Below are 25,436 nucleotides of genomic sequence, written 5' to 3'. Positions count from 1 at the left end.
AGAACTGATCTCTGAAAACTGCTTCATACATTAACCTGAGTAACTGGAGCTGCTGATCTCAAGCGGTCGCTCTAAGTAGCTCTGTAGCCCGACTCGTGACTTAACAGCTTGTGACTTCTAAAAATAATTACAAGTACGAGTGACATTAGCAGACACACTGTTCACTGGACCTCAAGCTGGGAGCAGCAGAGTAAACAGCTTGTTGGAAGCTACACACGGCTCTCATTGCACTTGATTTACTATGAGAAAGACGAAGTACCACCCCACAGTCGTGACACTCCACTTCATTTTTCTCTCTAAGGAAAAAAATCATTTATTCACTCTACATTAATTAGAACTATGGCTTCAAATAAAGTCAGATGAACGAAACTGAATACTGGGACTCTAGAGGTATCCAGAAAAATGTCATAAAAGAAACTGAACTGCCTCTGAAGCTATAGAAAAGAATTTGTAACTGATTTTTTTCCAAATTCATATTATTTTAATGAAACTGTAGAAAAAAAAATCTTACTTCATTTGATGAAAAATTTACAAAAGAGGGAGAAACATTCCAAGTTAAGTACTACAGCACTTAGGTGTTGTCTGCATTTTATGCTACCAGGGCCATTAAAAATAGAATATGATGTCAGGTGGTAGCAGTGCACACCTTTAATCCCAGCACTCGGGAGGCAGAGGTAGGCAGAGCTCTGTGAGTTCGAGGCCAGCCTGGTCTACAAGAGTTAGTTCCAAGACAGGCTCCAAAACTACAGAGAAACCCTGTCTCAAAAAAAATCAAAATAAATAAATAAATAAAAATTTTTAAAAAACTGATATGGTTACATGAACAACACCTGCTGGGCATGTGTGAGGCCCCAGGCTCAGTCCCTGTGTGCTGCTTATACCATCCCCTGAGCAAGTCTCTAGTGGAAAGTTCTACCCCTCTTCCCTTAATTTAACTATAAATTAAGATTCCCTTATATGAGCTGGGCAGTGGTGGTGGTGGCGCACGCCTTTAATCCCAGCACTTGGGAGGCAGAGGCAGGCGGATCACTGTGAGTTCGAAGCCAGCCTGGTCTACCAGAGCTAGTTCCAGGACAGGCTCCAAAGCTACAGAGAAACCCTGTCTTCTAAAACAAAAACAAGATTTCCTTATCTGAAATACTTGGGACTGAAAGTGTTTCAGATTTTGAAAATTTTGGGCATATTTGCCTATCCATAAAGAGATGTTTTGTGGAGCGGATACAAAGGCATGGCAACAGGAACAGCTGAGAGCTTGAATTTTTTTTTTTTTTTTTTTTTTTTTGCTTTTCGAAATGGGGTTTCTCTGTAGCTTTTGGAGCCTGTCCTGGAACTAGCTCTGGTAGACCAGGCTGGCCTCGAACTCACTGAGATCCGCCTGCCTCTGGCTCCGGAGTGCTGGGATTAAAGGCGTGCGCGACCACCGCCTGGCCTCCAGCCCCACTATTGTATTTCTTGTCTGAAAAATACAAAAACAAGGGCTGGAGAGATGGCTCAGTGGTTAAGAGCACTCGCTGCCCTTCTAGAGGACCCTGAGTTTGGTTCCTAGTATGAACCTGTAACTCCTCCTTCAAGGAATCTAGCCTCTACAGGCACATCTCCACTGAGCATAAATACATCTGTAAAACTTTTTAAATAAAAATACAAATACAAGCTGAAGCATGGTACCAGACTCTTATAATCCAGGCATGCGGGAGTAAGGCAGGAGGACTGCTGGAAGCCCAAGGGCAGCGGGCACTACACTGGAGTTAACACAGCCCGAACCTCTGAGTAGGCCCTGTCTTAAAAGACTCAAAACCTAAACCCAAACCAACCAACAAACATATATTACTTAATAATTAAAACACGCAGAAAGAAATTACTGAAGAAAAACCAGAGAGCCTATAGACAGACTTTCAGACCATTAACTGCCAATGACAATTACGTTACCTTGCAGAAGAAGAAGGCCAGATGTGCGCTGATGAACATCTTTTCATACCAATCTTACCATTTCCCAGAAAATCCCTTAAGAAATGTCTGGGTAAAAATAATAAAGAATAGTAGCAAACATATTTTTTTGTTTTGTTTTTTTTTTTTTTTTTTGAGACAGGGTTTCTCTGTGTAGCCCCGGCTGTCCTGGAACTTACTCTGTAGACCAGGCTGGCCTCCAACTCAGGGATGTACTTGCCTCTCCCTCCCAACTGTGGGGATTAAAGGCATGTGCCATCATCACCACCCAGTGAATATTAATATACAGCCAGCAAAAGATTTTTTACAAGAAATTATAAATGAAATACATAAAAATAATGAGAAAGGGAAGCCAGGACCTGCTGACAGGATCATCCAGCTGTCTAGCCAAGCGTCTACAGAAGACAGAGGACATTCACTACCCTCGTGAGGTGGTATGAAAAAGAATGACCCCCAAAGACTCATGTGTTTGAATGCTTGGCCCTTAGGGAGTGGCACTATTAGGAGGTGTGGCCTTGTTGGACAAAGTGTGGCCTTGTTGGAGGAAGGGTGCCACTGTGGGGCAGGCTTTGAAGTCTCCTATGCTCAAGCCATGCCCAGTGTGGCAAACAGTTTCCTATTGCCTGTGGGTCAAGATGTAGACCTCTCAGCTCCATCGCCAGCACCATGTCTGCTTGCACACTGTTATGTTCCTCTCCATGACGATAATGAACTAAATCTTTGAGATGTAATCCAGCCATAAATTAAATGTTTTCCTTTATAAGAGTTGCCATGCTCATGGTATCTCTCACAGCAATAGAACCCTAACTAAAGAAAGGTCCTTCATCCATACTCAACACTAGAGTTCCCCTAAGTGCCATTCAGAATGTGCCAGCTTTTTTCCCTTGGAACTTCTGAAGACATGGTTCTGTTAAGAAGAACATACAGCCCAATTTTAAGTGAGATTTAACAGTTTTTAGAAGCCCTTCTCCAAATCACTCATTAACTTGCCCTGAATGCTTGGCCTTAGACGTCCCATCAATAGGTACCATGACCCTTTGCCATTATCAACACATTCATCACGCTTTATTGCTAGCTACATTTCTTAGCAAGTTTCACAAGGCAACAAGAGGATGCCTGCTGCTAACTTGCTCATCCTGTAAAGTCAGTATTTGAAATCATCCTTAGCCCAGAGAATCGTTCAATACACAGTCATTAAATGCATAAATATAAAACTATTAAGAAGGGTAAAAAGCCATTTTGAGGATAAGACATTGAAAAGTTAGTAGTAGTTTAGGACACACTTTAATCTTATTGATTAAAACAGGGTCCCTAACTTGCTATGTGTTTGAGGTTGGTCTTGAATTTCTCAGTCTCCAGTCTCCATCTCCCAAGGGTTGGGATTACAGGTGTGGGCCACCGTATATGACTCAATACTCTTTTATTTAAAAACACACACACACACATACACACACACACACACACACACACACCATATGGGAGCTCTAGGTTTGATCTCCAGCATTAGGAAAAATTGATGTGGGTCATCTTCATAGAGAAATTATCTGCTATTTTACTAGTTTAATGAAGTACTTGTGACCATAAATACCTTTTGTATACATTAATGCAGACAAAGCCAACAGCACTGATAAACAGGCAAGGTAGGAGCCGGGCGGTGGCAGCGCACGCCTTTAATCCCAGCACTCTGGGAGGCAGAGGCAGGCGGATCTCTGAGTTCGAGGCCAGCCTGGTCTACAAGAGCTAGTTCCAGGACAGGCTCCAAAGCTACAGAGAAACCCTGTCTCGAAAAAACAAACAAACAAAAAAAACCAAAAAAAAAAAAATCAGGCAAGGTAGGTATTATTATTACCTTTATAAATCTCAAAAAGAAATACAATATGTACCAGAAAAACTCTAAACCAGCACTTTTTCCAGTTATAGAAGCCTGTAATATAACGTTGGCTATCTCTTCTTAAACACTACAGGAGATGCCATGAGCCACCGGAACCGTCTCTCTGGTATGAACATTTGCAGCCTCCTACTCCCAGTGCCGCTCTGCTCATGTGACTTCTGACACACAGCCATGAGAGCAGACGGAGGGAACAGTTCACGCCACTGGGATGAATCAGAAATAACTGCTTTACAAAGTGCCTCTGGGAAGGAAGGGCCAGTGCCATGGCCTAATAGAGTAGGGGAGGGCTTCTCAACTCTCCAATTTCAGTGTAAACCAACTTTTCTGGATTTCCAAGAACATTTAGGAAAGAAAAAGAAAGAATGAAGGGGGGGGTTACTTCTATTAAAAAAATAACACAAACAACAGACTGAAATTATGATTTTTCTTGTTATAGGAATTTTAAAAAAGGGAACATCTTGATCCATTAAAGTCTGACATGAGGACCCAACTGAAGTTGGTTTGATACCTTCGAATGCGGAAAAGAACACATATTTTCATTTCAAAACCTTAGGTCTCTTACTATCAACTTTTACTGTCAGTTTCAAATTCAGCATTTATTTGACATAGTTGCGTCTCGCATGGCGTTTATAGTACCTGAACGCATGATGCAGCGCTCTGCGTTCCCAGTGTCCTGCCACAGTAACATGACAGGGCTGCGCCATTCACTTGCAGTGGGCACCAAGAACCCGTGCCACAGCAGGCAGATGCCAACAGGGGTGAACAGGAAGAGCTCGGGGCATCCTGGGGTTACATAAATTCCTGACACAGAAAGATCTGCTATGTGGGCTACAGCATAGCAGCCAGTAGAAGTAGAAGCACATACCTGATAGTTGCTACCTTTCCAGAACTTTTTCATCTCCTTACGACTCCAAGCAACGACTGAGGCAGTGAGAAGTGTACAAGGAACTAAATAGAGGAGAGCGGGCTGCCCCTTCTTCATCAGCATAAGGACAACAAATGTAATTATCATGCCAATGGCATAGGCTGTGGGAAACAGAAGCAAGGTCAGTTTTGCGTGCTTTCAGGAGTGGGTTCTTCCTTCCCCATTAAAACACTAGTTTTCAAGTATTTCTGACGATATCTTTAAACAAGGCCCATTTTTCATCATGTAGTTGTATCTGTGTCTGTGTGTGGATTTGTGCCGGGGAGTGCAGGCTCCTGCGGCTACAGGGGCTGCAGGCACTAGCATTGGTGGTAGAGGCAGATGAGCGCCCTGCCACAGGTACTGGGCTTTTACAGTTGCCTGCCATGCCAGCTCCAAGTGGGTCTGATGTCTCTGGCCTCTTGTGGCACTGCACTCACCAGAGGCACACATATACATATGATTAGAAAGAAGCCAAATCTTACAGACTGCAGACTTCCTTAACAAGTACATACCAAGCATTATTTAGACATTCCCTACTGACTCGGGGTGTTATATGAATGCATGATCTCAGACTGCTGAAGCTGCAAACACCTTTACAGGCAACGCAGTCTGGCTACATAATGCAAAGCTGAGATGATGGAAGATCAGGGAGGTTGAGTGAGCCGCCCACAGTCACACAGCAGAACTGACAAATACTCCTATCACTGCCCTTTGATGAGCATTCTTGACTCCATCATGTTGACCAACCAGTACTGTTGCGGAAACTGCCTTAACAATGTAAAGATGTGTTACATTTGTTTATGCTGTGGGATATTACTTTAACTGTGGAAAGGTGTTACTTTTGTTTACGCTGCATTTGTTTAGTGATGTAAGGATGTGTGTTTAATTATGTAAAGGTGTGCTGCCTTTGTTTCACCTTGCCTGCCTAAGGCACCTGATTGGTCTAATAAAGAGCTAATTGGTCAATAGCTAGGCAGAGAGAGGATAGGTGGGGCTGGCAGGCAGAGAGAATAAATAGCAGAAATCCAGGCTCAAAAAAGAGGAAAAAGGAAAAACAAGAGGAGAAGGAGAGAACAAGGGAGACACCCAGGACCAGAAGCCAGGTGGCCACTGCCAGCCAATCAGACAGGAGAAGCAGTGAAAGTCAGACACACAGAAAGAAAAGTAAAAAGCCCTGAGGTAAAAGGTAGATGAAGAGAAACACATTAATTTAAGCTTAAAGAGCTAGCCAGAAAAGAGCTAAGGCAAGACCAAGCATTCAAAACTAATAATAAAGCCGGGCGGTGGTGGCGCACGCCTTTAATCCCAGCACTCGGGAGGCAGAGGCAGGCGGATCTCTGTGAGTTCGAGACCAGCCTGGTCTAAAAGAGCTAGTTCCAGGACAGGCTCCAAAGCTACAGAGAAACCCTGTCTCGAAAAACCAAAAAAAAAAAAAAAAACCAAAAAAAAAAAAACAAAAAAAACCTAATAATAAGTCTCTGCCTCTTGATTTGGGAGCTGGTTGGTGGCCAACGAGAAAAAACCTGGTACAGTACTAAGTGTTGTCGCCATTAGAGGATGCTGAACTTACTCTTTTTAGTTTCTATGGAGGGATCTGCTCCCTTTCCCCCTTCCTCCTCCTCCTCTCTTTCTTCTCTCCTTATTTCTCTCTGGTCCTCTCTGCACTTCCTTCCCCTCACTTAGTCTTCTTCCATGCTGCTGGGATTCCAGTGCCATCGTCCTTGACTAATACGGAGACTTAACTCTCCATGGACTAGACAGACAGAAAGCCGTGCAGGGATGTCTGTGGCTCTGGATCAGGCCATTTGTCCACACACTCAGAGCTTTGGTGCATTACGCTGAAATACCCATCTAGAATGTTAAGAGATTGCAGAGCCTTTTAGATTTCTTATTGTTAACATTTCTGTAACAGAAGCAGAAGTGGTGACTCCCCTGCTGTACCAGTTACCTAATAACTTACAACATTAACTCACTTATATGAATTCGTGGTAATCTATACACTATGATAAAAAAGATCAAGTAATAAACATTTTAGATGTAATGTATTCCAGGCATTTTAATAAAAATATATAAAACCTCAACTATTTTTAAAAACAGTTCTCACTACATAGCTCTGCCTGTCCTAGAACTTGTTCTGTACACCAGGCTGGCCTCAAACTCACTGAGATCCACCTGTCTATGCTTCCCAAGTGCTGGAATTAAAGGCGTGCTCCTGGTAGAACCTCAACTTTTAATTTGAAGTCTCTAAAATCTTGTGACATAAGTTATAGAGTATGATCGCCCCACTTCTTTGTTTCTGAAACAGGGCTTCATGTAACTCAGCTAGATACACAGTCAAGTTTAAGAATGATCTTAAACTTCTGATCTTCTGGAGCACTAGAATTACAAGTGTGCACCACTTTTCCTGGTTTGAATTATCCCTGGGTTTTTTTTTTTTTTTTTTTTTTTTTGGCGGGGGGTGCAGTCATGGATCAGAGATAGGGTTTCTCTGTGTAGCCCTAAATGTCCTGGAACTCACTCTGTAGATCAGGCTGGCCTCAAACTCAAGAGATTCACCTGCCTCTACCTCTGAGAACTGGGATTGAAGGTGCGTGCATGATGCTCAGATTTAGTTTACTAATACAGGTGCATGAGTGTTTGCCTGCATGCCGGTATGTGCGCCATGTGCTTGCATGGTGCCCTCAGAGGTCAGAAACAGGAGTCAGATACCCGGGAATGAAGTTACAAACAACTGTGAGACACCAAGTAGAAGCTGGGATTTGAACCTGGGTCCTCTGCAAGAGCGCCATGTCCTCTAAAGAGCTATGTTGACTCTTCAGTCCAACATTCCACTGTTTAAAATCATAAAGTAATTGGACTGTCCTATCAGGTTATTTGAATGGGCTTTGGTTTACATATAACTGCTAAAGCAAGTGCTCTATTAATTTTTACTAGATTTGCTGTTTAATTTACTTAGCCACATGGTGGTGGCACACACCTTTAATCCCAGCACTAGGGAAGCAAAAGCAGACAGATCTCTGAGTTCGAGGCCTGTCTGGTAAGCAGAGTGAGTTCCAGGAAAGCCAGGGTTACACAGAGAAACCCTGTCTCAGAAAAAAAGGAAAAAGAAAAAAAAAGTGGTACTTATTGAAGGAAAAGTATCAGCTCAGGACCCCCAAGGCCAAGTCTTTAGCACAAAGGAGATTTATTTGCCCCAAAGGGACAAAGGACAGTCTCTGGATAGAGTGGACAGATGTGGCCCATAGGCAAATGGCGGTTTATAAAGATAAATGGGGAAACCCTGTGTTAGGATGAGGTGTTTAGTTTTGATTGGACATGTTAATTAGGTGAGCCAAAAGGGGCTTTTGATTGCTGGAATTCAATACTTTGATAGGTGGACCTTGATAGTCAGTTTGAGGAGAAGGAAGTGGGCAAAATAAGGGAACCGATCATGGGGGCTAACTTTAGGAATGTAATATAACCATTTGTTGTTGTTGTTGTTTTGTGTTGTTTTGTTTTTTAAGCAGGAATGGGAAGAAGGGCAAGGCCTGCCAGAGCCATGCTCACCATGCTAAAGGTCATATTGTTAGTAACTACTTTTGGAGACATATTTCTGTGTGAGCCTTTAACATTTACTATTTAATTACTTATCTGTATTATTTATTTATTTATTTATTGAATCAGGGTCTCACATATTCAAGAATGGCCTCATACTGCTGTAGCTGAAAATGATCCTTAATTCCTGGTCCCCCTGCCTCTATCAGCCAAATGTTGACATTACAGGTACATGCCGTCACACTGGTGTATGTGGAGCTGGGGGTCACGCCTAAGGAACTACGCATGCTGGGTAGTCACTCCACCAACTGAGTTACTCCCACAGCCTGACATCTGCTTTCATAATTTAATATTTAAATACCATTTTATGCTTATGTTTAAAATTTTAAAGCTTTATGCTTAGGGTTATGCACATGATCTATAACACTTCGTGTAAAAGTCATGAAAAGAGGAATATAGACTAATACTTTTAGCCCTTTAGCTTTTTCTCCATACAATATAATGCAACACAATAAAAAGAAACAAATTTTACCAATTGTGGATGAAATATAGTATATAGAAGAAGAACCAGTCTGAACATCGAATCTTCTACAATATGCAATCAAAAGGCCTAAAAGAAAATCCATATTATTTTCTTAAAACAGTAATTACATTACAAATTCAACTGTTATAATGGGAAACAATACCGGTTAAATTCCACTCTTTTTTTTTTTTTTTTGGACTATGAGAGTATTAAAATATCTTAAATCTTGAACCAACTTTCATATGTTGATTTTAAAAAAATTGGTACCACACTTTAGACAATTCTGCTAAGCCATTCAACAGTATTTGAAAAACATGACCTTTATTAGCTGCTCAATATTCCCTATTAGAGAACTCAGAGATCTGTCTGCTTTTGCTTCCCTAGTGCTGGGATTAAAGATGTATGCCACCACCACGTGGCTAAGTACCACTTTTAAACCCTGTCTCAAAAAACAAAACAAATAAACAAAGAGTTGTGGATGGTTCTCAGTGGCTCGGTAGCTGAGCTCTGGCCTAGAACGTGTGAGATGCTGCATTCAATTCCCAAGACGGAAAAAGAAAAAAGGACAAACAAGTACTCTATTATCTCACTTGTAAGTAAAACTTCAAAGTGTTGAACTCATGGAAGTAGAATAAAATGGTGGGAGTGAGGAATGTTTGAGGAAGGAAATACTGACCAAAAGATACAAAGTTCACTCAGATAGAAGTAAATTCCAGAGACTCATCAAACAACTCATTGATGGCACTTAATAGCAGTATATTATTCTGGAAACCTGCTGAGTGGATTTCAAGTGTTCTCATGACAAAAAATAGTGAGGTAGCACGTCAATCAGATTGTCATTCAACACTGTACACATATTTAGAAAATGTGTTATAGTGTAATAAAATAGATAATTCTATTTTTCAATTTTTAAAAATGAATAAATATACATGGTTTAAAATATATTGGAAATACATAAAGGGAGATAATTTTAGAAGATATTTAGAAGAATGATTTAAGGGTTTTGTTTTGTTTTGTTTTTTCTTTTTCTTTTTCAAGACAGAGTTTCTCTGTGTAGCCCTGGCTGTCCAGGAACTTGCTCTGTAGACCAGGCTGGCATTAAACTCACAGATATCTACCTGTCTCTGCCTCCTTCAGCAAACCCTATCAATGTGTGCCACCACAACCAGCATCTTAAGTTTTAATGCAAGTAATTTTATTTAAAAACTACTTCTTTCCTGAGTTTGAATGCTCTTCCTGCACGTCTGTGTGAGCACCATGTGTGTCTGCTGCCTATCAGAGGAAGGTATTCTAACCCCTGGAACTGGAGTCACAGAGCTGTGGTCAACCCTGTGGGTCCTGGGACTGAACCTGGGTTCTCTGCAAGAACAAGACCCTTACCTGCTGATGCCTAGCATCAGTACTAAGCCCCAGTACTGAGAATTTTAAAAAAACAATGAAATAACCAGGTGGTAGTGGCTCGCACCTTTAATCCCAGCACTCAGGAGGCAGAGGTAGGAGGATCTCTGGGAGTTCGAGACCAGCCTAGTCTACAAGAGCTAGCTCCAGGACAGGCTCTAAAACTACAGAGAAACCCTGTCTCAAAAAACCAAAAAATAAATAAAATAAACCAAAATATAAGCTCTCATTTGTACATGCAAATATGCAGGAACAGCTCAATAACCATTTTTTAGAAGAAACGTGTTGAACATCACCAAAGAAGATATCTCATAATGTACCTATTAAATAAGTGTTTTTAGATGTCCACCTCCAGTGTCTGTTCAGGGGAGGCCACTTGCTCCTCCCCTTTATAGCTCCCCCATATCTAGCCTTGATCTCACATCTAGTGTCCTGGCCTAGTCAGCCACTCCTGTCTATGCTTCTCTCTATCTCTAGGTTTCCAACAGGTCCCTGTCTGCCCCCAATCTGCAGGCTACTGTGATCCATTTCCTAATCAATTATCTTTAACTATAAAGCGATGTAAGCTAGGGTTCTGTTGCTCCTCTTCTGCAATGCTACCTTGCTGACATCGCTAAAACACTTCCTAAACTTTGGAAAGAAACTGTGTTATTATATCCAGGTTAAATGGATCCTTGCTGTTTCAAGATACTTTTCAGCTAGCAGACATTTCACTTTGGCTGTCTAGAGTGGTGATTTCTCTTTTACCCTACAAAAGGCATTTTCTTTAACCTTTGTCATTGATCCCAGTTCAAATGACAGTCAAAAAAATGAAGAGCCTTGTAACTTTTACCAGACGCTGTGAATGTGACCCTTAAAACCATAGTATAGTTTTGCTAAAATTATTATATTCACTCACCTGGTACAATAATATCTCCAAAACCCAATATTGAAACAGGCATGAAGCATACACTCATTACTGAGTAACAGATCAGCTTTGGCACCCTGATAAGTACTGGCAACTGTAAGAAAGAAAAGAAGAGAGGAGGGGGAGGGCGGGGAGGCAGAAGGAGAGGGAATGAGAGAGGGAGAGAGAGAATGAGCCGATAGATCTCTCCCATCTCTCTTAGGAAGAGAAAGACTGACACTGTAGTAGTTGTTTTAATATTTTTTAAACTGATTATTTAAAAGGAAACTTGGAATAAGATGACATAAACATATAAACATACACATACATAATACATATATGCATTCTGTACAAAAAACTTAAAAGAATTAAGACATGAAGTTTTAGGAAATTAAATCCAACACACGGAGGATGAACAGTATTAATGCACTCCCCCCACAGCTAACCCTTTAATTTTTCTTTTCTTTTTACCAAGAATAGGACTCAGACCTTGATATGCTTCTTGTTTTGTTTTGGTCAATCTAAATTTTTCCCACCCAAAGAGTTTCCTCTCCAAGGGTATGATTTTAAAGTCCAATGAACTTATCTGAAAACAATCCTTACTTTCTCATGGGGAGCTGAGGGTTGAGCAGTGGCTTCCACAAAGTTTCCATCATTCTAGGATGAAACCCAAGTCAATAGGTATTTAATAATTTAGAATAACTAAGAAAATGGCTATATTTGTGAGAAATAAGTTTTATAGTATGTTAACATGCACCCATGACCAGTGAGTTACAGTAGGAAGGCAGAATTAGGCAACAGACAGGCAGACACCGTGTGGACACCGCTGTCCACACCATCCCCACCTTTTCAGCATTCCCGAAAGGCCCAGCCGCAAGTTCCACCATGATGCTCTCACCGTTCTGAAGGGAGGAGGGTAAGAGATGGTTTTAGTCATCTAAAGAAAACAACCTTCCACAATGGAAGTACGGTTGACAGCCCATGGCACACAGCCTACTGCCAGCTGAACACAGGCTATCAACTGCTTCCTTCTCAGACTCTAGAGACAGCACAAACTGCAGTCATCTGAAACAAAATCCAGCTAGCACACCACTCCACTAGAGCTCAGTAATTATCAGATTGGCACATCTGATATAGCTGATCTCTCAAGCACAGATTATTCAAGTGTATCTGGAGATCTGAATTATATTAACTGACATCCAATATGGTACTAGATTATGAACTTTATGTATTTTCATGTTTTTACTATGTATACTATGGTTCTTATGGTTCTTAGTCATTTTCAACATCAAAAAAAGAGATACTAAAATCCTGTAAATTTAGCTTTCTACCTAATATTAGTAACCTTATTTGAAAAAATATATATTTGACCTTCTGGGTATTTACCACGATAAAACTATGAAGCCCAATTTGAAAATACCCAACCTTACAGAATATGAGAGCCCGATTCCCACTGAGATTCAATCCTGCCTCCTTCTTTTGTTCCAATCATAGCATTTTCCTGAATGGCAGTTGAGATCCTATGTCTGCCGAAGTCTTTTCTGTGGGCTAGACAAGGTGTTCACTACCAAGTTTTCTCCTGTAGCCCAGTCTGCTTAAAGATAAAACTTTGAAATAGCAGGCTAAAAATGCACAGAGCGCTCTTTTTGCTGTTGTTTTAAGGTAGCCAAGGATGACCCTGAACTCCTGATCCTCCTGCCTCTGAGACCTCCCAAGCTCAGGGATATAGGCATGCACCAGTGCATAATCTACCTTTATGTTTCATACAAAACAAAACACATCCACAGATTAGGAAGAAGATGCATAAAGCTGAATTTTAGTGAAAGACAAAAATCAGGAATGAGCATCTGGTATAGATTTTTAGTTACCTAATAAGAAAAGGCTTAAGATCATAGGGAGAACAAAGGTGTCCAACTGAGAAGGTATTAAATGAACATTTATAAAAATGACTTCCAAAGAGAACCTCCAGCTGTTGCTACTACAACAGATTGCTAGAAGCTACAGGCCTACAATGACAAAAAGGATTGTAAAAAAATGTCCTAATTTGTAACAGTTTACCCTGTCCCTTTAATAGACAAGCTCCACCCACCCACCCCCTTCTGTCCAAGGCAAGCAGATCTTCCTATCTTCCATCCACTTCCAGCCTGAGCTCCTCCCTTTTTGCCTCTCTCCCAAAGAAGCAGCTTCTGCCTCTTTTCCTACTCCCCACTTCTCCCCTTCTCCTTTCCTCCCTCTCTCTCTCCTCCCTCTCTCTCTCTCTCTCTCTCTCTCTCTCTCTGCCTCTCTCTCTGCTCTTCTCTCTTCTCCCATTCCCCCATTTCCCTTTCCCCTCCATAACCCACTAAATAAATACCTACTTTCTCTACATGGCATGCCTAATAGGTCTCTGTCTCTCACCTACGTGGCTCCCTGCCTGGGACCTGCTGGCCCTTGTAGCCTGCCATTCCTGCCACTTGGGACCGGCACTGTTTTACCTTTACCATAACACTACTCATACAAGGAAGACTAAAAGACCTTTATCCTCAGCCTGGACCTTTAAATTTTAATCTGACATCAAAGAGATCCCAGGTTTAAGATAAAATGAAAAGAAGTACTGTAAAACCCCAGGTATATAAACCCAGTTTATAGCTGCACTTCCAGTGCATGCTATAGACTAACCATGGACCTACAGAAATGCTTTGTGAAGATGGTCTACTTGTTTGGTTTTTTTGAAACAGGGTTTTTCTACTTAGCCTTGGCTGTCTTGGAACTCACTCTGGAGACCAGACTCGCCTTGAACTCATAAAGATCTGCTTGCCTCTGCTTCCAGGGTGCTGGGATCAAAGGTGTGCGCTGGAATCAACAACGTTTCACTTTGATTGAAAGATCTCTGATGGTGTACTCTACAAGACTGTTTTGTACCAAATAAATCAAGACTAGCTTGAACAGCTTTGTTTTGGCCTCAGGATCTCATGAAGTAGCCCTGGCTGTCCTGGAACTTGATTTGTAAACTAGGCTGGCTTGCAACTGTGGCAATCCTCCTGCTTCTGCTCCCTGAATACCAGAATTATATAGAATTATAGCATGTTCTGTCTTACCTGGTTTGAAAACATACTTTTTTAAACCCATTTTTAGTTACAACTCACACTGCTAAGTTAATGTGCCCCTCCCCCCGGCCCTGATGCTCAGTAACACTTGAAACTGCTCACCTTAAGGAGTGGGGAACTGTTTACAAAGCAGTCTGGCAAGGAATACTTTGGGGATAGTTTTAAATTTTTATTTCCTAAGTGAAATTTTGGCAGTAAATGTCAGAAGTGAATATTTTTTACAGTGGTTTCATAGATTACAGTGCCTAAAGAAAGGGTTAAAGCCCATTGGAGGGGGTAGAGCTGTAGTTTAGTGGTGGAGTACTTGCTTGTACAGGTCCCGGGTTCTATCCTGGCACTAACAATAACAAACCCAATGGGAAGAAATAGTCACCATGAAATACAAAAGAGCTAAGAGACACAAAAAATAAAGGATCAATATAAAGTTACAAGGCAAGGTACAAAATAAAATGGTGGAGAAGCAGGAGAACTAACTAATATGTTCACGATAGGAAAAAGGTCAAGGCAGGAAAGCTGACGACTCACTCAACAGCTTTCCTCACTTTAAGGAGTTGATGCTAAGTGAAGGGGGAGCTTCCAGTAATAGAACCAGGGGACCGGCAAAATGGACAGGAATGCAAAGTGAGAGTGGGGGCCCCGGGTTGAACTTCTACTGAGGTCAGCCTCACCCTGGCCTCGATGAGCAGTCTGGAGACAGGCGACCTTTCTGGTACAGAGAGATCAAGTTGGGCCAGGCAGTAGTGCACGCCTTTAACCCCACTGAGGAGGTAGAGGCAGGCAGATCTCTGATTTCAAGGCCAGTCTAGTCTACAGAGCAAGTTCTGGGACAGCCAGGACTACTCAGAGAAACCTTGTCTCAAAAAGTCAAAACAAAACAACAAAAAACAAAAAAGATCTGTCACTGAAGCCAAAAGAACGCTAATGTGGAAAGCCTGCACGGCTTCTCACTCAGCAGGCTGGGACCAGAAGCACAAAGGGCATCTGCAAGGCACAGGATGGGTTGCCAGGCTAGAAAGTTCGCTCCTGTACTACAGAGTAGGTGTGCTGCTCCTTTAGTTCTCAGAAATGAAGGCAGCAATGACACATTTCCCTCCCTCTCTCCCTTCCTCTCTAAACTGTCCACAGTAGACATTATAAGAAAATTTTACTTTTAAAAGGAAAGAAAAATCAGATATTCTCAGTTTATACTAATCAGAAGTTCTTTATTTCTCTAACAAGCAATTGAAAACTTGAAATACCATCCAATGAAAGACCAATTTCAAAGGCAATTAAATTAAATTAAAATTCACTATGAGGTGCACAATCTGCAGCACCAATAATCTCTGAAGAGAGTTACAGCTCTCTTCTCGAGGCTGACGGAGATGGCTCAAGGTTGGGAGCATCCACTGCTCTTGCAGAGGACCTGGGTTCCTACACCCACAATGGGTGGCTTGCGGAAATCTGGAATTACAGTTCTAGGGGAAAGGATGCACTCTGCTGGGCTCCATGAGCACCGGGCAAGCATGGGGTGCGCATGCATACAGGCACATAGACACAGAAATAAGTAAACTTAATGCGAGGAGCTGTGTGTGGCAGTGAGGGCTACAGTGACAAATCTCTCGAGTGTTCAAGGCCAGCCTGCTGTACACAGAGAGTTCTCTAGTGGCCAGCGCTATACTGAAGAGACCTTGTCTCAAGGCAAACAAATGGATTTTAAAGAATTTCATCTTTTGCAATGTTTCCTCATGAACTGAAAATGCACATGCGGTCCTACCTTTGTGATGAACGGTGTAATGAAGACAAAGAACACATCATAGACCAGGAGAAGGCCTAGCAGTATCACACAGGACTGTCGGGAAAGAGGGATTGAAAAGATCAGACTTCCCACTTCTAAAATGTCACATCAAATTACTTTGCAGAAACAAGTAAGCACGAGAAAATATATATATATATATATTTGAACACTATTTTAAAATGTATTTTATTGTTATTGCTAGGCATATTTTATTTAATAAAACATCATTTAAAAATCCTTACTTCCAGTAACCCATTTGCTTAAAAACATCATTGAATTAAAGAAAGTTCTTCCCTGATATTTAGTCTTATGAAGTTTTATTAAAAGAGTATGAGTGATAAAAACATCCAGCTAGCAACTTAGTAGCTGTCCTCGTCTTGGGGTTAGAAGTGAGCACAGGCAGGCAGGATGGACTCTCTGAAGACGGGGAATGGTCTGCAGCTCATTTGGATGAAAGCTCCAAAAGCTATATATACGCATGAAACATTTCAACAGTGCAATTAAAATGAGCATGCTCTACTATATGCAAATTACTCCTCAATCATATTGTTTTTTAAAAACATTATTATTAGCCGGGCGGCGGTGGCGCACGCCTTTAATCCCAGCACTCGGGAGGCAGAGGCAGGCGAATCTCTGTGAGTTCGAGACCAGCCTGGTCTACAAGAGCTAGTTCCAGGACAGGCTCTAAAGCTACAGAGAAACCCTGTCTCGAAAAAAAAAAAAAACATTATTATTACAGCTATAAAAGTAATATATTTTACCTTGAAATTGGGTAACTTCATTGTTTTAATTAAGTTGAGACAGAAAGCAATTCCTAAGATATCCTGTAAAATCCAAGCCCATCTATAATAAAAGAGAGAAAAAGAGATTCACCTATTGTTCCATTACATTACTTTTAGATGAAAGTTAAATAAATAGATCATTATGGTTATGCCATTCAATGGTTATGAACTATCTCCTCATAGCCTCCCTGTTCAGCAAGTTACTGTCCTGGCAGAATAATGACTCAAAGGCTACTTCAGAAGAATGTGCGTCAGATGTGAGTACGTACATATTCACCTTAATCTCTGCAGCTTTGCGTGTCTCCTACAAAGACAGCTGCCAACAAAATCCTCATGTTTATATTCAGACCAACTGAGCACCAAGTGAAAGTTACACAACTTACTTGTTAGAAATTAATATGCATAACTAGCAACTGGTAATAAAATTAATAACTTTGATAATTATAAAAAGATTTCCAGGTCATCAATAGTTTTATTAATAAGCCATTGAACATATGTTATATAATTTCCCCAGGTTTTCCTTCCTGCCATGGATTGACACTGGGTTGGTAAGGTGGCTGGGCAGGTAAGGGTACCTGCTATCAAGCCTGATGACCCGAGACTCCTGAGACCCATAGGTAGAAGGAGAGAACTGACCCAAGTTGTCCTCTGATTGCCACACTTATGCTGTGGCATGTACACACAGGTGAGAGACACGCATGCGCGCGCGCACACACACACACACACACAAAATACATGTGATGATTTTTTTTTATAGAGAGACACTCATACCTGTTGCTCTCACTAAATGGACAGATACCTTACATTGCCCCTTCTTTCTACTATGAAAGGCAAAATATTCTATATATTCTTTTACATTTTGCTTTTATCACGGTTAGTTTTTATCAATTTGACATCAGAATCATTTGGGAAGAGAATCTCAAAAAGGAAATGTCTGGGTTGTTATGGTGTTTTAAAAGAAAATGACCCCTAAAGGGAGAGGTACTACTAGGAGGTGTGGCCTTGAAGCAGGTGTGGTCCTGTAAAAGGAAGTATATCACTGTGGAGGCAAGCTTTGAGGTCTCATATGCTCAAGATAATGCCCAGGGTCTCAGTTCACTTCCTGTTGCCTTAGATCAAGATATAAAGACTCTCAGCTCCAGAGCCACATTCTGCCTGCATGCTGCCTTGGTTCCCACCATGACAATAGGCTAAACCTCTGAACTGTAAGCAAGTCACCACAATTAAATGTTTTTCCTTTATAAGAGTTGCTTTGTTCATGGTGTCTCTTCACAGCAGTAGAAACCCTAACTAAGCCAGGTGTGTTGGCCTGTGGGCATGTCTGTGAGACATTTTCTTTACTGGGATAACTAAGTTGGAAATATCTGAATGTGAGCAGCACCATTCCCTGGGTTTGGGTTCTGGACTATTTAGATGTAGAGACAGGGTTGAAACAAGCAAGTCCATTCACTCTTTTCTCTCTGCTCTTGGCTGCGGATGTGATGTGATCATCTGCTCCAAGTTCCTGCCACCCTGACTTCTCAACAGTAATGGACTATCACTCACTATTTGTGAGCTAAAATACCTTTTCCCCTAAGCTGCTTTTCAGCAGGGTATTTTATCACAGTGACAGAACTTAAAATATGACAGCCTTTTCACTTAAAACACAGGCTGGAAATCACTGCACTACCAATTCAGAGATCATTTGTTAACATTATACAGCGTTCTGCAGTAACATACCATAATTAAGCATATTTTAAGTCTAAGCACTTAACCCATTTTCCCTCCCTGTAAGAGTGTAAATCGTTAGCCTAAGACCTATTCATTTGCTAGATTTGGTGGCTTACACCTGTAGCCTCTGCATACAGGAGACAGAGGAAACCAGTCACTGCAAACACAAGAATGCTGTGGGACAATGGTCTTTTATCCTGTCACTTATATTATTTTTTAATAAAACGCTGATTAGTCAGTAGCCAGGCAGAAAGTAGAGGCGGGGCAATGAGAATTCTGAGAAGAGGGAAATTTGATTCTGCAGTCGTGACGCAGACACAGAGGAAGCAAGATGCGACGGCCTCGACGAATAAGGTACCGAGCCATGTGGCTAGCATACACAAAACAATGGCTAATATAAGTTATAAGAGTTAATAAGAAGCCTGAGCTAATGGGCCACTCAGTTTATAACTAATGTAGACCTCTGTGTGATTCTTTGGGTCTTAACGGCTACGGAAACCAGGCAGGTGGTATTGCCACATGCCTTTAATCCCCAACACTTGGGAGACAGAGGCAGAGTAGACAGATCACTGAGTTTGAAACCAGCCTGGTCTACAGTGAGCTCCAGGACAGTCAGGGCTACAAAGCAAAACAAACAAAACAAAACTACTTTGTTTTAAAATATGTTCTTGAATACAAACAAACAAAAATTCCATAATAATCATAATTAATAAGAGTCAGGAATCCTTAAATCCACAATATAGTAGAATCATCGTACCTGTCCTCATTTCTAAACACAGCCCACACAACAGCAACTGAGATGCACAGTCCAGAGAGGAAAACCAGGCTTACTTTAATGCTTTTGCCACAACAGGAAATCCTAAAAATAAATAAAAATAGTTTATTTGTGCTGTAGATAAAATACAATGATCACTTGATACAAAACATGACAGACTAACAAGAAATGATTAAAATATTACTCTAGATGTCATAATTTTACATAAAACTAATGAGGCTTAATTACCAGTTTAACAAAACCCCTTTATGGTAAGGGAAATGTTCTCTATGTTTTCCAGTATTGATGGCACTAGCCATATATGGTTACTTCAATATGTCTCAGGAACTCAATTTAAAAATCCCAAACACATTATTGACTTTAAATAGCCATAAATTAGCCGGGCGGTGGGTGGCGCACGCCTTTAATCCCAGCACTCGGGAGGCAGAGGCAGGCGGATCTCTGTGAGTTCGAGACCAGCCTGGTCTACAAGAGCTAGTTCCAGGATAGGCTTCAAAGCTACAGAGAAACCCTGTCTCGAAAAACCAAAAAAAAAAAAATAGCCATAAATTTAATGTATACTGGATATACAGCCTTAAAGCAGCACCTCACTTTCCCGGTATTAAGTTCAAACACTAATTAAAGCAATCTCCAAGAGATACGTACGTGCACTGTCCGCATGGCATCTTATGAATCAATGCAGCAAGACAGTTGTACAGACTCATTGCTGATGCTATGCAGAAAATTGCTATCATAACATAAACTAGAAAAGAAAGAGACAGTTATTAATCATTTAGTGCCCTTTACTATACCATATTTTCAATATAGTACTGTAATGTTATCTATAGTAGTTGCTAAACTGAAAATATCTATAGCGTTTTAAAGTTTTAAAGTGGGCCACATTAACACGTGATTTTAGTTGCATTATACACCACTAGGAAAGTATTAAGTGGCTAAATATGGTTCTACATTTTCTGTTTTTCAATAATTCAAACTGACATGTTTGTTACATGTTTCTGTGAAGTGAATTACAGATATTTATAAATACTTAAAGGTAAAAGCATAAGGATGATGAACTTTTGTGCATATATATGTGTTTGTGTTTGTATGTATGTAGATGCATACATATATTTGGATATGGGTAGAGGCCAGAAAACAACCACCGTTCTATTCCTCTGATGTCTTGTTTTTCTTCTGTTTGTTTTATTTTTGAAACAGGCTGAGTCACTGGCCTGGAAGTTTGCCAAGCAGACTACTCTGACTTGCCAGTAAGCTCCAGGGATCAACCTGCTTCTACCTACCCAGTGCTTGAATTCCACGTCTATGCCTCCATGGAGGGTTCTCCTACATGGATCAAACTCTGGTCTTATTTGCACACTTTACCAACCAAGATATTCCTCCAGACCTTTTCGTTTTGAGATAAGTCTCCTGTAAATCAAACTGGCCTTGAATTTGCTATTTAGTCAAGAATGACCTTGCAAACCTTGAATTTCTGAGTCAGGTGGTGGCGGTGGCACACGTCTTTAACCCCAGCACTTAGGAGGCAGAGGCAGGCGGATCTGTGAGTTCGAGGTCAGCCTGGTCTACAAGAGCTAGTTCCAGGACAGGCTCCAAAGCTACAGAGAAACCCTGTCTCGAAACTCTCTCCTCCCCCCCACCTAAAAAGAAAAGAAAACCTTGAATTCTGATCCTCCTGTCTCTACCTCCTAAGTGTTGAGGTTACAGGTGTACGCCATCATACCCAGCCTAATGACACCTGGGTCTGAACCCAGGTCTTTGCACATATAAGTCTACAGTTATATCCCAAACTGGATTAAGAAACACATTCTTTTTGGGAACCCTGTCTGGCCTGAAACTTGCTATACACAAATATATAGGCTTGAGTTTGTAGAGATCTGCCTGCCTGGGCCTCCCTAGTGCTGGGATTAAAGGTGTGTGCCACTGGACCTGGCTCTGAATTAATAAACTGTTCATATAATATTTTAGGAATGCGATTTAGGAATGAGAACAAATATCTGCCTTGGGTATCAGTCATGTTCCAATGGAGAATGTATCTATAACAACTTGACCTGTGTTAAAACCAAATCCAGCCAGGCACAGTAACCACCAGTTGAAGATTAGCCTGGGCTGTGTAGAAAGTACTGGTCAAGCCAGAACTACACAGCATGATGCCTCAAGGGAAACACACACACATACCCCAAAACACTCCAATCCCTTCAAAGAAACTTCGTTGCAATAGAACACCTAGGTAGTAAAATTTGACAAGCATTCTCTATTACCCAGATTTATCTGAAAATTATCTAAAGATATTTCACCTCTGTGTTGTTACAAAGGAGGTGGGATTATTATACCTTACAATATTCCTTTTCCAAATTTTCTAGAAAATATTGTGATATAGAAATACAAGCTGTACCTCAATGTTCAAGGTCTATTTGATTTCAGGAGACTGAGCTCCGAGGTGGGGGGTGAGAAACAGAGTCCTTCAGTTCTGACTGAAGCCTGATAAGCCACCCTGAGTCCTCTGATGCTCCTATCTAACACACTGAGTTCATTCAAAGTACACTGGGTTGTTGTAAGGGTAAGATAAGTGAACGTATATAAAGTATGTACACTGCATGTGTCCTTTGTGGTCATGTGTGTACGAGGAGCAGGAAGGCAGACCCTTCATGGACTGTCAACTGGGTTTTGGGTTTTGGTATATCTTCTGCCAAGCTGCCTAACCCAGGTTTTAAGAGCCCGGTAGGGAGCATGTTCCCAGAGGCCTTAAGGGAGCTTTAGTGCTCTGTCTACAGTGTACTGTCACTTAGAAAACGATCCCACGGGAAGAGCTTTATCATCATAACGCAGTTCCAGTTAGCTTTGCTTTAAATGTAAGAAGTTTACTGAAAAGCATACTCAGGATATACACCCGCTTTTTTGTTTGTTTGTTTTTGTTTGTTTTTTTTTTTGTTTTTCGAGACAGGGTTTCCCTGTAGTTTCTAGAGCCTGTCCTGGAACTAGCTCTTGTAGACCAGGCTGGCCTCGAACTCAGAGATCCGCCTGCCTCTGCCTCCCGAGTGCTGGGATTAAAGGCGTGCGCCACCACCGCCCGGCTCCCGCTTTTTTTTTTTTTTTATTTGATTTTTTGAGACAGGGTTTCTCTGTAGCTTTGGAGCCTGTCCTGGAACTAACTCTGTAGACCAGGTTGGCCTCGAACTCACAGAGATCCGCCTGCCTCTGCTTCCTGAGTACTGGGATTAAAAGCGTGCGCCACCACCACCCGGCTCATAAGTATATTTTAATCATAAAATAGTGGGGGAAGCCTTAGCAACTCAGTACAATCCTGTCAGTTATTGTCATACACTAGGAGACGGCAGCCATCCTAGCCATAAAGACTCACTTTGGGTAAACAAAATCTTGAAATACTACACGAGACACTGGCCAATCTTAATTTAGCACTATGTCCTAGGATAATTAGAGGAGGTTGAATGATTTTCTTCTCACATCAAAAATTTCACTTGTAAACAGGGTAAAGGTAATAAATTCAAGAAATCTTTTCACTAGAAATAAAAATATTCTTTAAGGTAGCTAGATGTCGTCTTTTAAAGTTATTTTTTATTTAATTATGTGTATGTATGTGTGCCTGATTGTGGGTATGTGCCAGCATGTACGAGAACCCAAGGAGCCCTGGAGCTACAGGGAGAGCTGGCTGTGAGCGACCTGACATGGGGCTAGGAACCAAACTTAGATCCTTACAAGAGTTCATGCTCTTAACAGCAGAACCATCTCTCCAGTCCCAATTTTTTGGTATTTTGAGACAAGATCTTATGCACGATTCTATGGCCTAGATGGGCCTATAAATTACTATGTATCCCAGGCTAGCCCCATGCCTATGTCACTCATCCTGCCTTAGCCTCTTGAGGATATGTGTGTGTGTGTGTATGTGTGTGTGTGTATATACGTATATATACAGATATACATGTATACATATATATATATATATGTGAGTGTGTATGTGTGGTTATTTTTATTTGAATCTTAAAATATCGCAGTAACTGAAACCTGACATTTTTGCACATTAAGCAAATTACTTGTTTTTCAGATGAATTTTTTTAATTTAATGTAATTTTCAGATGAATGTTTTAAAGGGAAAGTTGAATCTAGCAATGTAAATGGAGGTGGGGTAGATATATGTCCAAAACAGAACACACAGCCAGATGGTGGTGGCACAGGCCTTTAATCCCAGAGGCAGAGGCAGAGGCAGAGGCAGGCGGATCTCTGTGAGTTCGAGGCAAGCCTGGTCTACAGAGTGAGTTGAGAAACCCAGCTTCTTATATTTTTGGTGAGCCTAGCCTTCAATGGCTGAGCCCTATGACCCAGCATCTTACCGAGCCACCTGTAGAAGAAGTAGAGCAGGACAATCATCACACAGCAGATGACCACAAACAGGACCACTGTAAGGGGGCTGAAGGTTAAGTACTCTTCCTTCTTTCTCCGCATCTCTTTATCTTCCGCGTCTGTTACTGCCTTCATGTTCTCCCTGTTTAAACACACACAGAGACATCAGCAAGTCCTTACCACATGCAGTTATTTTTTTTAAAAAAAACCCTCTCTAACACCAATTTTAAGTTTAATTACAAAAGTAATGCATTTTTTAAAAGTACCAAAAAGAAATATTTAATTTAGGAACGAAAATAGCCTATATTCCTACTCTCCAGACATAATCTGTCATTACACAACTTTGAAATAAGATTTTTTAATTAAAAAAACCTATCAGAACATACAACATTTATTATATTAATAAATTAATGTTTGTGGATGCTCATACAACCAAGTTTGGAGAGATATTTATGTTGACATAATGTGTTTTAAGATATAAACTTATAAACAATATTACCAACCTACATTCAGTAAAGTCTTTCTAAATAAGTTTTTCTCAAGTATAAACACTAAATTCTCCTATGAGCAAACTCAGCATTTACTACATGTCTGTCCTGTGCTCATTAATGCACTTAGAATAACTGTTAAATTACCAGCTCCAGTCTTGTCCTGCCTTTGTTATTACCCATGGGTTCTCCCAAGTAATCACCTCTCTAATTAAAGACAGAGACAGGTGTCAAAGAGAGCAGCAGGTGGCTTTGGAAAGTAGACAGCTTTCCGTCTCACCTGTCACATCACTGGGCCTTCCTCATGACACAGAGCCTACCCCGTGTTCCCAGCCCCTGCCCCAGTTCAGCTCCTTGTCGTGCATCTTCCAGCCCTGATCATTAAGTCTGGGCTCCCTGCAGACTTTAAGCTGAATAAAACTTTATGTCTAAACATTTTCACATTGCAACTGTTAATAACACACTGCCTTCCCATCAGGAGATTACAGAGGACTGAGTGGACATGTGGCCTCTGCACCAACACTTCCCTAGAACTCCTGATCAGGATGAAGGGGCACTGACAGAAGTTTTAACAATGTGGTAACTAAGTGGGAAAAGGTGCCAGCCTTTGGTATCTGTCATTGAAAATAAATAAAAACATTTACAGCAGTAGACATGCAAGCCATAATGATCCACATATTCAATATTCATAGCCACATGTTGAAGAGCCTAAGGCACGCCCCCTTCTGAAGCAGTCTTGCTATGTAGCACAAGCTGCCCTAAACTTAATATGTAACCCAGGATACTTTCAAACTCATGATCCTCCTGACTCAGACTCCCGAGCAGTGGGGTTACAGGTGTGCACCACCATACCTGACATAAAGCACTTCATTTTTGGGGGGGGGGGTGCATTGGGGCAGGAGCATACGTTGCCCAAGCTGGAGTAGAACTCAGTATGTAGCCAAGGATGACCTCCACCTCTCAAGTGCTGTGATTACTATAGGCATGAATATATATATATATATATATATATATATATATATATATATATATATATATATATATATAGGCACCATACATAGCTTTCATAAAAACGCTTTCCCGAAAGGGAGCCAACTACTCGATTTCTACATTAAATACTACCAGCAATTGTATTCCTTTGGGAGAGCAGTGGTTCAAACAACTAGGCAAAAGTCCCACCACTGAGCTATACTCCCAGCTCATGCTGTGAGATTGCACTCTATGTGTGTGTTTGCTGCTGTGTGTGCGTGTGCAAGTGCACTCCTGCCACAATACATGTGTGGATGTCGGAAGACATCCAGGGGTCATTCCTCTACCCTTGTCATCTTCCCTGTTTGAGACAGCTTCCACAGATTCCTATCTTGCTGCAGGAGCACTTGGCT

The 25,436-nt window shown here is 41.2% G+C and overlaps 1 protein-coding gene across 2 annotated transcripts in view; it reads right to left on the bottom strand.

Annotated features, from left to right (window-relative positions):
- The window catches only part of Sppl2a (signal peptide peptidase like 2A), a 36,552-nt gene that overhangs the window by 4,163 nt on the left and 6,953 nt on the right, over positions 1 to 25,436 (bottom strand). The window contains exons 6-15 of one of the 2 annotated variants that reach the window (XM_038330201.1): positions 23,557 to 23,708; positions 19,856 to 19,952; positions 19,193 to 19,294; positions 16,705 to 16,786; positions 15,923 to 15,997; positions 11,929 to 11,985; positions 11,687 to 11,740; positions 11,096 to 11,198; positions 8,809 to 8,886; positions 4,701 to 4,861 (exon numbers count right to left, since the gene is read on the bottom strand). In XM_038330201.1, the coding sequence (XP_038186129.1) occupies positions 4,701 to 4,861; positions 8,809 to 8,886; positions 11,096 to 11,198; positions 11,687 to 11,740; positions 11,929 to 11,985; positions 15,923 to 15,997; positions 16,705 to 16,786; positions 19,193 to 19,294; positions 19,856 to 19,952; positions 23,557 to 23,708 (961 nt within the window). The remainder of the gene's footprint in view (positions 1 to 4,700; positions 4,862 to 8,808; positions 8,887 to 11,095; positions 11,199 to 11,686; positions 11,741 to 11,928; positions 11,986 to 15,922; positions 15,998 to 16,704; positions 16,787 to 19,192; positions 19,295 to 19,855; positions 19,953 to 23,556; positions 23,709 to 25,436) is intronic. The other variant, XM_038330202.2, reaches the window with a different exon arrangement.

This window comes from Arvicola amphibius, chromosome 5 (assembly GCF_903992535.2).
Source record: "Arvicola amphibius chromosome 5, mArvAmp1.2, whole genome shotgun sequence".
NCBI lineage: Eukaryota > Metazoa > Chordata > Mammalia > Rodentia > Cricetidae > Arvicola > Arvicola amphibius.
The sequence above is the reverse complement of the archived record's forward strand: the minus strand, read 5'-3'. Positions and strand labels throughout refer to the sequence as shown.